At 43.3% G+C, this 12,113-nt stretch overlaps 1 protein-coding gene across 1 annotated transcript; it reads right to left on the reverse strand.

Annotated features, from left to right (window-relative positions):
• Nucleotides 1-980: 980 nt before the first annotated feature.
• On the reverse strand, nucleotides 981-10,856 carry LOC143961413 (uncharacterized). The gene is made up of 3 exons (XM_077470695.1): nucleotides 10,771-10,856; nucleotides 6,133-6,641; nucleotides 981-2,324 (listed from the first exon to the last, which is right to left on the reverse strand). Exons 1-3 carry the CDS (start codon nucleotides 10,793-10,795, stop codon nucleotides 1,074-1,076), a joined length of 1,785 nt encoding a protein of 594 aa, XP_077326821.1. The 5' UTR covers nucleotides 10,796-10,856; the 3' UTR covers nucleotides 981-1,073.
• Between the last annotated feature and the right edge of the window lie 1,257 nt (nucleotides 10,857-12,113).

Here is a 12,113-nt window from a genome sequence, read left to right on the forward strand (position 1 = left end):
ACATCATCGGAAAATAAAGTACATTTATGTTCCTGTTGTCCACAATGAATACCTTGAATGTTAGGGTGGGAACGAATCGCCACAGCCAGGGGTTATATTGCCAATGCAAAGAGCAAAGGGGAGAGTGGATAGCCCTGTCTTGTGCCCCATTTAATAGGGAATATTGATCATTTATGACCTCTAATGGAGAATTGGGCTACTGGGGAGCTATATAACGTCTTCAGCAAGGAAAGGAATGTAGAGCCGAAACCTAGGGTCTCTAGAGTAACAAAAAGGTACTTCCAATTTAAACTAGCAAAAGCCTTATTGAGGTCTAATGAAAGGAGCAGAAGTTCCCAGGTGAGATCAGGGTTATGGATATACGAATTTGATCTAGCGCCTGGTGCCCTGCTATAAATCCCGACTGATCCTTATGGATATGTTGCGCTAAAAAGGTATTAAGGCGAGAGGCCAAAAGTTTCGTAAGGATCGTTAAATCGCAATTTATCAGTGAAATTGGGTGATAATTAAGAATGCCAGTAGGGTTCCTGTTAGGTTTAGGAATAACACTAAAATGGGCCTTATTTTCATCCAAAGAGTCTGCACCTCCATCCCACAGGGAATTAAAGTAAAGAGCCATGTGTGGAGCCTGAAAAATAAATTTTTGAGGAACATCATTCAATGTAAAATCATATTATTGGGTACACAACTTATCCATTCACCTAGAAACCAGTGACATCACTGACCCTTCATACTCATGAGAACACAGCCCGCCCAATCACTAGAGACAAGTGAAATCACCACTACTTCATGAAAACAGCTCACCCAATCGCTAGAGACCAGTGACATCACCGAAACGTCATAGTCACGAGAGCACAGCCCATCCAATCATTAGAGACCAGTGACATCACTGACACTTATCATGTGACCTAACTAGGACATTTCATATGGTTAACGATGGAAGCCTTTATTTATGAATCAATTCACAGCTCAGGCCATAAAATAGTTCATGTGCGGTAACATTTTTAATAAGTAGTTGTGTTTTCAGCATATATAAACCTTTTGCTATAATACAGCATAGTATACTCCAATCACTACAAAATGGCAGAGGTGTATAATCTCTCTTGGTCCCTGGTATTGGCCTCCAGCACCAACATTCTTGTTACCCCAGAGAATGACTGGTCACTGAAGTTGGATTCAATAGCCTTATCGTGGACAAGCAGTATTGTACCCTCACTCACTGGGGCCCGCAGGCTGTACCGGATCAGCCGTATGTTTGGTAATTTCTCTGTGAGGGCCTGATAATGCCTATAGAGATGTGTATGGGTCCAAACCAACAGGCATGCTGATAGGATCATCTGGGCTATAAGTAGGAGTATACCAAAAATATAGATGATAAGGTGGAGAAAGCAGCAGTTTTTTAGAATCTTGTACTCCAGCCATGACATGCCGTGGGCTTCTGCTCGGGAATCTTCTGCTGGTGGCATGGTGTATAATAACTGATTCTCAGTAGACATCAGCAATGTTTCTGTAAGATGCTTTTGTGTTGACACAATGGAGGTGGTTAGCATTGTACTGGGTTCCACCTTCACTGTGGTGGGAAGAGTAGAAGTTGGGTGCAAAGTGGTCGTTGAAGAAATAGAAGTTGTCACCTCTGTGGTTTGTTCAGCAGTTGTCAACAAAGTAGTTTTATATGTTTTTGTGGTCATTTTTCTTGTTGTCAAAGCTGGCATGGCTGTTGGAGTTGTCTCTGCATATTTTGTTGAAGTCATGATTGATGTTGTTAGTCTTCTGCTTTTTTTAGTTGTTGCAACTGATGTTGGATGCTCTTCAGTGGTCAGCACAGGTGTAGTTTTTGCGAACGACACCATTGTAGTCTTCTTTGTCGTTATCCATGGTTCTGTTGTCTTGGCGGTGGTTGGCAGCGCTTGTGTGACTTTACTTTTTTGTGTCATTATATGTTGGTCTGCATCACCAAGGTTCCCGCCATTACATGAATCCAAATTATATTCAATGAGTGGCGTCTTGTCAGAGCAGAGTATACTTTTCTCATCATTAACTGGAGTTCCATCAGACAGTTTAGTATAGATAGCATGCCCATTATCTTCCACCCATTCCTTAAAATAGTGGAGGGTACAGCTGCAGGCCCACGGGTTATTGTCAAGATATACATAACCAAGATCATTCGGGCCATGAAAGAAATTGTCTGGAATGTTTTTTAGTAGGTTTCCTGTCAAGTAAAATTTGTTGAGATGGATAAGGTTGAGGATGAGCTGCTTTGGAAGTTTCTGCAGCTGATTGTTTGATAAATCCAGAAGGTCTAGGCTTTTCAAGTCATCAAAAACCTGTTTAAAGAAATAAACAATCATGTTTGAAAACTTTTTCCTTAGGAATATTTTACAACATATTTCTTCATTCAGTCGCTACACAAACATAAGCTGAATTTACCTAAATATACATCACTTTTTTTTGTTTGGCACCTCATTTTGTGAAATCTTAGTGGTGTCAGCATTTGAACTAAAGGTGGAAGGAGATGACACATGGGCCAATTATTGGCCTTATGTTAATTTTATTGCAAATAATTGGCCTTTATCTGGGTTGCGTGGCAGATAACTATTCAGATATACGTAATGGTTCAGATGGAAGATTTAGTAATACAAAGCTGCAACGGCACACAAATTATTGCTTTGTTGAATCTGCTGACCCTCACATGCTATGGGGGATCCCAACCTTGGCTAAAAGCCTGTATTGATCAAACTTACCACATTAGTTTGGATGGCCAAATTTGTTACAGATTAGCCACTTGACCACCGGAAGATTTACCCCCCTTCATGACCAGGCAATTTTTTTTGTGATACGGCACTGCGTTACTTTGCTGACAACTGCATGGTCATGCAACGCTGTACCCAAATCAAGTGTATGGCATTTTTTCCCACAAATAGAGCTTTCCTTTGGTGGTATTTGATCACCAGTGTGTTTTTTTTTTCTTTGTGCTATAAACAAAAAAAAGCAGACCATTTAAAAAAAAAACAGTTTTTTACTTTCTGCTATAAAACATATCCAATAAAATAAAAATAAAAATCTAATTTCTTCATAAATGTATTTTAATATGTATGCTGCGATTTTGTTATTGGTAAAAAAAAAAAGTCAAAATAAGCGTATATTGATTGGTTTGGTTTGCACAAAAGTTATAGCATCTATAAACTACGATGTATATATACTGATTTTTTTTTTGCTTTACTAGTAATGGTGGCGATCAGCGACTTATAGCTGGACTGCGATATTACGGCATTCAATCGGACACTAACTGACACTTTTGACGCTTTGTGGGAACCAGTGACACTAATACAGTGATCAGTGCTAAAAATATGAACTGTCACTGTATTAATGACACAGGCTAAAAAGGGGTTAACCACTTCCTGCCCGGCCGATGGTTCAGTTATCCTGACTGGGCGTCATATGACATCCTGCTGGATAACAGCCGATGCGTGCCCAAGGGGGCATGCCTCGCGGCAATTGGTGGTGCGGTGTGTCAGTCTGACACATCGCTACACTGATCTCAGTAAAGAACCTCTGACGGAGGCTCTTTACCACGTGATCAGCCATGTCGAATCACGATGTAAACAGGAAGAGCCATTGATCGACTTTTCCTCACTCGCGTCTGACAGATGTGATTAGAGGAGAGCCAATCGACGGCTCTCCTGGTGGTGGGGGGGGGGGGGGGGGCTCTGTGCTGATTGTTTATCAGTGCAGCCCCCCCTCGGATGCCCACAATGGATCACCTGGGAAGCCGCCAGAACCACTAGGGAAGCACCTAACATGTGCATGGCCAGGTACATCCCCCCATGGCCATCCACATGTGCAAATGAATGCCCAACATATGCCAATCAGTTCCCACAAATGGGCACTGACTGGCACCTCTCTGGCACAAATAAAATCAGTGATGCCCAGCAATACCACCCATCAGTGCCCATCCGTGCCACCTATCAGTGCCACCCATAAGTACCCATTAGTGCTGCCTAGGAGTGCCCATCAGTGCCGCCTATGTGCCCATTAGTGCCACCTATGAGTGCATATCAGTGCCCCCTTATTGGTGCTGCCTTATCAGTGCCTGTCATTGAAGAAGACAACATACCCATTTACAAAAAAAATTGACAGAAACAAAGATTTTTTTTTATTTTTTTCCAAATTTTCGGTCTTTTTTTATTTGTTGCGCAAAAAATAAAAAATCGCAGAGGTGGTCAAATACCACCAAAAGAAAGCTGTATTTGTGGAAAAAAATTAGAAAAAAATTGTTTGGGTACAGTGTAGCAGGACAATTGTTATTTTGTGCAATTGTTATTTAAATTGCCACAGCGCTGAAAGCTGAATATTGGCTTGCGCAGGAAGGTGTATAAGTGCCCGTTATTGAAGTAGTTAAACATCAGGGGCGATTAAAGGGTTAAATGTGTACCTAACCCGTGTTTGTGAGCACTATGTCATGTGCTTTTACTAAGGCCCCTTTCACACTGAGGTGGTGCGGACGCTGGCGGTAAAACTGCGATATTTGTAGCTCCACTTTACCATTGTTTTAGCGGCGCTATTCAGCCACTAGCAGTTTTAAACCCCGCTAGCGGCCAAAAAAGGGTTAAAACCACCCGCAGAGTGGCACTGCAGCGGTGCTTTGCCAGCGGTGTAGCCCTGCTGCCCCATTGATTTCAATGAGCAGGAGTGGTTTAGAAGCTGTGTATACTCCATTCCTTCACCGATCCAAAGATGCTGCTTTCAGGAGTTTTTTTAATGTCCTGCAAGCGCACCGCTCCAGTGTGAAAGCCCTCGAATTTTCACACTGGAGACACAGGAGAGGCACTTTACAGACACTATGCAGGCGCCCCAGTGTGAAAGGGGTCTTAGGGAAGTGATGGATTTTATTCCCTTTGCAGGGAAAGGACATCCATCCCTTCCCCCCTGTCAGAACGAAGTTCTGCCTTGTTTACAAAGTGTCACAGCAGAAGCGGCACATGCCCCCTTACCCGACAGAGCCAAACTTGCCACTGTACATCCTTGTGATGTGGTCAGCAAGCTGCTTGCAGCCAAACAGAAGTACTGAACAGCCCACTGTAGAAAAGTAGGGCTAGGTTAATCCCACCTAAAACATATTTTATCTCTTGGAGCCTATGAGATTGAATCTCCCCATCAGAGTTTATGCTTATGACACGTACACACGATCGGAAATTCCGCCAGCAAAAAACCGATGTAAGCTTTTGGTCGGAAAATGTGACCGCGAGTAGGCTCCATCGGACTTTTGCTGGCGAAACTTCAGCCAGCAAAAGATTGAGCGCATGTTCTCAATTTTTCTGTCAGAAATTCCGATCGGCTGTGGCAATTTCGAGGCACAAAATTCTGACGTTTGTTCGGAAGCATTGAACTTAATTTTTGAGTCTTGTCTTGTCGTACGTCACCGCGTTCTTGGCGGTTGGAATGTGGTGTGACCGCGTGTAGGCAACACAAGCTTGAGCGGAATTCCGTCAGAAAAACCATCCAAGGCTTTTCCGACGAGAATTCCGATTGTCTGTACACGGCATTAGGCTGGGGTTGGGCTTTAAAGCAGAACTCTGCTCGTTTTGTCTAGGGGTGAACACAGAGCTTATACTCACCTGATCCTTCGATCCTCTAGAAAACAGCACTTACCCACGTCTGACGGTGGACTGTTTCTGCCGTCCAGAGCCAGTCTATGGGTGTGATTACATCAGGAACAGTCCACCGCACAAGTCTGCTAGAACATTGAAGGAGGGTGCCGGAGCGGCAGGGATCGGTCTTGTGCTGGAAGGATCTGAGGGTTAGGTGAGAATCTCAGCAATCCTCTATCCTAGACAAAAATGAGCAGCTAACCCGTTCAGTGTGGGCACAGCCCCACTGTGTTGGGGAAGAAAACAATTATTCCTTAGTTCTGCTTTAAGTGAACCTATTACATTACATTATGAAGTTACATTTCACTTCCCTACATTGGCCCCTGCAAAACACATTATATATTCATTCTGCAGAAAACTATACACTTCAAATCAGAAGACTTTTAAGGTTTTATAATTGACAGGTTTGCTTTACTTTGCCATGTAAGAGTGAAGCAAACAGAAACTAGGAAAGGGTCATCATATTATAAATACATGTTTGCACCTCTTCTGAAAGCGAGTTGATGGTATTTTTCTGAAGCTCCAACGTCTTCAGGTTATTCAGCCCTTTAAAGGCCAAGTCAGGGATGGTTGAAATGTGATTGTTGGACAGATATAGCATTTGTAAACTGGACAGTTGGGACAGATCTGGGATACTCTTCAATGAGTTATTGGCTAGATTTAATCCTACTAACATAATTGGAAGGTCCACCGTAAAACTAGTCAAAGCATTGTCTGATAAGTCCAGATCCATCAGCTGTTTCATCCCTTTGAAGGTTGAGGTAGAGATGGCCTTCAGGTTATTAAAACTCAGAATAAGAATGCCGGTATCTTGGGGTATCTCCTTCATGGGGACGTTGGTTAAGGAAAGTTGAATGCAAGACGTCTCTTTCACACCCCTGCTTTGATTATCCTCTGTGACACAGGAAGAGGAGACTTGGCTGGCAAAAAGGAGACCAAAGATTCCGAAATAAAACAAAAAACTTGTAGCAACCATGGTGAGGCTAAAGTGAGCTATAAAATGAAGAGGGAATAAAAATAGACCATGTTAACGATTATGACAACTATAATTTTTAAAACTAAAAATTCTATCACATCATTTTTAAGGGACCATTTACACTGTTGCACCGTGTTAGCGCATGCGCGTTAAAATCTGCTGTGTTAAGACAGGTCATTCATTTATATTGCCCGCCTAAAATACCAAAATGCACCAAAAAAGGTGCATGTACTATTTTGTTTGGGGACATGTAGGGCAATACTGTGCATTATCATGTTCTGTAATGCATGTCTGATGTTAAGGTGCATTAGGATATCATTCAGAATGAGTGGCAGCACAGTGCACCAACACATGTAATGCACATTACTGCAACTCAATGGTGTGACCGGGCCCATTGAGTAGCTATCAACAATGAATGAAATTGTTTTAAATTTTCCCCGAATTTTAAGTCAAAATTGGGAGATTTCATCAAAAAGTTTGCCGAACTTTTGTCAAAATGCTTTGGAGTGGACTGGGAAGAAGAAATCAATGTTTTTGGTCTTTTTCTTTTTTTTTTTTAAAGTGTGTAATGGATGATAAATGGTCTCTGAGGACATTCACGTATCCTGGTCCTGTTTATGTTCCATAAAATGGTTCCACAGCCTCATTATTTCATTTTATTTTCACAGAAAAAAAATCTGTAAAAAAAAAAAAAGAAAAAAAAAGAAGCTACAATAAGGGCCCTTTTGTGCGATCGGCCCGATCAGTTCCACCTGTCCGTTTTTCAGGTGGATCCGAGCAGGCCATCCATTGACTTCTGTGGGCAGGCCTATGTCAGCGGAGATGTGTCCACTGACACCCGCCTGCCATCCGATACGACAAGATCAGCTCAAAACAGACGGATGGTGATATACCTTATCCATCCGTCCAGCAGATCGGATGAAAACTAGGAAGCAGTCCATTTTCATCCAATCTCCCCATAGAGGAGAGTGGGACTCTTAACAGGTCTGTCCCTGCACAGTGAGCGGAGACATACCTGTCATCCACCTGCTCAGCAGGGATCAACGGAGCGATCTCCTTGCTGAGCAAGGGGAGTCTGTCCATATCCCGTGTGAAAGGCACGTTATTAAACTATCCTAAATACAGCCATACAAGAAAAAACACACCCTCTGAATAAAGTGGTTGTAAACCCTTCCATATAACCAGTGAAGTGACTTTCCTCAGGTGATACACAGAAATGAAACAAACCCTTCTGCATACGCCGTCTTCTCTTCTCTACATTTGTTCAAAGTGAGAATAATTAAAGCTTGTCTGAGCTTCCAAAACAAACAAAAAAAGGGGGTGAAGAGCTAAAATTACACTCTCCAGAGCTCAGCTGGGAGAGCTCTGAGAGTTGATTGGAGGGAAGGGACACACCCCCTTCACACAGCACACAGGAACACAGCTGCGGATGTCAATCAGCTAGAGGTCTCTCCCTGTCACCATTTTCTCTGGTTGTGACTAAGGCTTTATAGGCTGAAACGCATCAACTAACTTAATCTGCGTTTGTTCACTGTGGCTATTTAATACAATTAAGAATTTTTAAGAGCAACAACTGGAGTGCGGATCATTTTTTCTACATTACTCTACTCAGCCAGCGAATGTGGATCGAGCATCTGGGAGCTCTGCTCTCTATATGTTGTGTGGGTAGTAGCACTGCCTTTTCTGTTTATACCATATTTCTCTTGGTGTCAGCAAAACTTGTCAGAAGTGAAACCTTATTTTTCCTCCCCTCTGGCTCCACCCCTGACAAATGCAGCCTCACCAGGGCCCATCAAATACAGCCCCACCAGCACCCATCAATGCAGCCTCACCAACGCCAATCAATGCAGCCTCAAGAGTGCCCATCGGTGCAGCCTACCAGCGCCCACCAAATGCAGCCTACCAGCGCCCATCATAGCAGCCTCACCAGCACCCATCAAATACAGCCCCACCAGCACCCATCAATGCAGCCTCACCAACGCCCATCAATGCAGCCTCAACAGCGCCCATCAATGCAGCCTACCAGCGCCCATCAATGCAGCCTCACCAGCACCTATCAAATACAGCCCCACCAGCACCCATCAATACAGCCCCACCAGCACCCATCAATGCAGCCTCACCAGCACCCATCAAATGCAGCCTCACCAGCGCCCATTAATGCAACCTACCAGCACCCATCCATTCAGCCTCACCAGCACCCATCAATGCAGCCTACAAGCACCCATCAATGCAGCCTATGAGCACCCATCAATGCAGCCTACCAGCGCCCATCAAATGCAGCCTACCAGCACCCATCAATGCAGCCTACCAGCGCCCATCAATGCAGCATACCAGCGCCCATCAAATGCAGCCTACCAGCGCCCATCAATGCAGCCTACCAGTGCCCATAAATTAATGTTTGCTTGCTTCTATTCCTTTGGGAGTAGGGACACAGATACAGTCCTCCGTTGCACCTCTGACACTAGGTGCGAAGGGAGCTGCCTGCTGATGCTGGGACTTAGTTGCTTGATGTAGAGAGAAGAGAGTAGGAAGACCAGTGGCCGGGCACCCTAGGCAGCAGCGCGCCTAGGCAGCTGCCTAGTTTGCCTAGTGGTAGCACCAGCCCTGCTCATGCTTATAGAGGAAGGAGGCAACAAACAGAAATTACATTTATGCCTCGTACACACGATCAGATAGTCGTACGACTTATCGTTTGCATTTTGTTGTGTAGCTACATATCAGAAATTATGTGAAATATGTGTGACCCCTGTATCTGCCACGCCTTTTGGCTATTTCCGTTCATATTGTTCTCCCATCTGCTTCCGGGTTATTTTTGTGTTTCCGATCATGCATGGTGTTTGTCTAACGGTTTTTAGCAGGCGCATACTATACTGATAAAACGATTGTCGTTCGCTGGATTATCGTCTGAGCAAAGTTTTCACGCTCGTCCCTTCAAATATTGTTGTCGTGATTGGCAGTAGAAAGCTAACGATACCAGCGATCAGACTATCGTGCGGTCAATCCGAAAGTGATTTTTATCATCCGATTATCCGATCGTGTATATGAGGCATTAGTGCTCCGGATTGAGACACGTACACACTATAGAGGGATATGCTTTATTCATATTTTATGTCTGAGGTTTACAACCACTTTAAAGTGAATGTATACTGTATGTGTTTACATTTTTTTATGCAAATTTCTCATAAGTAGAATAACAAGCAAAATTGAAAGTTTTTGCTTTGGTGTAATTTTGTAAGTGCCAAAATCAGTAATTCTTCATCAAAATCAATTTTTCAGAAATCTTTCTACTCATTTCTATTAGCTATCGATCACTTAATGCATGAAGCAAATGGACCTTTATCCCTTATGGAGTAAACAACACTAGTAGTGATCCTACTTGTGTAGCTGTCACCATAATCAGCCATATTTCCATCGGTTTAGTGTTTGATTAGTGATCAATAAGTATTATTAATACGTTTTTATTTCCTATGATTACCTTTTCATCTAGTGCCTACAATGCAGTGTCGGGACTCACTCTAATCTATATGAGTGAATTACAGTAGACCTAGAGAGAAAATAGCCTTGTAGTAGTCCCCTTTCTCACGGTATGAATGTATAGTGGAACCTCGGATTGCGAGTAACGCGGTTTACAAGCGTTTCGCAATACGAGCTAGTTAAAAAAAAAAAAAATTCTTACTCAATTTTCGAGCATCATATCGCAAAATGAGCAGGATTCAAGCCGCTGGGGTGTGCCGCATTTGGCCAGAGGTGCGGGGGGCACGGGTGACACTCGGAGACATTCAGAGACACTTAGAGATTTTCGAAAAGACTCAGAAACACTCCATTCCAGAGTGTCCCCGAGTGTGTTCGAGTGGTCTCCGAGCATCTCTGAGTGTCTCTGGCGCCCCTGCACCTCTGGCCACATACGGTACTGCATAGACAAGCAGTGACTGTGGAACGAATTATCTGAGTTTCCATTGACTCCTATGGGGAAACTCGCTTTGATATACGGGTGCTTTGAATTACAAGCATTCTTCTGGAACGAATTATGCTCTTAATCCAAGGTATTACTGTATATGCGGTTTGGTAAGACTAATAGTCCTGCAATTTTTTAAATACAACCCTCAGTTTATCCCAAAAACAAAAATGTACTATATTGCAGCTTACCAGTGCTCAGATGTGTTGGCTGCATTTGTTTTCTTTTTTTTCTTTCACTTTTATTTTCACCTGATGGTAGTCCAAAATACACCTCCTGTCCTAGAAAAAAAGTGAAACAGGAAAGAAGCTCAAGTATCTTTTTTTTCTTATTTTTTTTTAGATGCACATAAAACTGCATGTCTTGTTTATTGAGTTTGGAAAGCCATCAATAGCACTGCAAGAACTGCATGTGTTTTTTACGCATTTTGTGAATGTATGCAAAATCGCATGGTCCTGAGCACGGTCACGCACTACACAAGTGTGAATACAGCCTCAGAAAATGTGTCTTTATTTGTTAATTTTTTGATGAAATGCGAACATTTGGAATATTTGATTCAGTGTCATGCTTCACCAAATCCAATCCTCTTATCTCAAAGGATTTTTCTTAAAGTACCTTTTACTTTATAAGTACAGTAAAACCTTGGATTGCGAGCATAATTCGTTCCGCAAACATGCTTGTAGTCCAAAGCACTCATATATCAAAGCGAATTTCCCCATAAGAAATAATGAAAACTCCACTGATTCGTTTCCACAACCATTTATTCACAGGTCCTTCAGTTTATACTCCATATAAAAAGATTATAGCGATGTGATAGAATGTGTAACCATAAAATGTCCATCCACAAATGGAAGCCTCCACAAGGGGATTAGACGCAAAATCCAGCAGGAGCTACAGAGTATAAAAGAGAAGACAATGGCGACAATGGCACCAACCTCCTCTCCGCCCTCCAACAGAGACACTTCACCCATATGCCCTGTTTGGCTCATGTCCTTAATTTGGTGGTGCAATGGTTCTTGTGCAGGTACCCGGGTTTAAAGGATATCCTGAGGCAGGCCAGGAAAGTCTGTCTGCATTTCCGCCAGTCATATAATGCCAGTGCTCAGCTGGTCGACCTTCAAAAGGAATGCAACCTGCCCAAGAACCACCTCATCTGTGACATGCCCACCAGGTGGAACTCAACGTTTGGCAATGCTGCAGCGGCTGCACATGCAGCAGAGGGCCATAAACGATTACCTGTGCGAGTATGACATTAGGACAGGGTCAGGGGAGCTTGGCTTTTTTTCACCACACCAGAGGCTTATGATCAAGGATACATGCACTGTCCTGTCACCATTTGAGGAGGCCACGAGGATGGTGAGCAGTGATAGTGCATGCATCAATGATACTGTCCCTCTTGTCTACCTATTGGAGCACATGTTGCGTGGAATAATGGACAGGGCACTGTCCAGAACAGAGGGAGGAAGAGGAGGACTTCCTTACCTCTCAAAGCCTCCTTGCCTATCCAGACAGTATTCCTGTGGGCCCGCCAATC

This window comes from Lithobates pipiens, unplaced genomic scaffold (assembly GCF_037356315.1).
Source record: "Lithobates pipiens isolate NorthernLeopardFrog02 unplaced genomic scaffold, aLitPip1_a1.2 Scaffold_8, whole genome shotgun sequence".
Classification (NCBI taxonomy): Eukaryota; Metazoa; Chordata; class Amphibia; order Anura; family Ranidae; genus Lithobates; species Lithobates pipiens.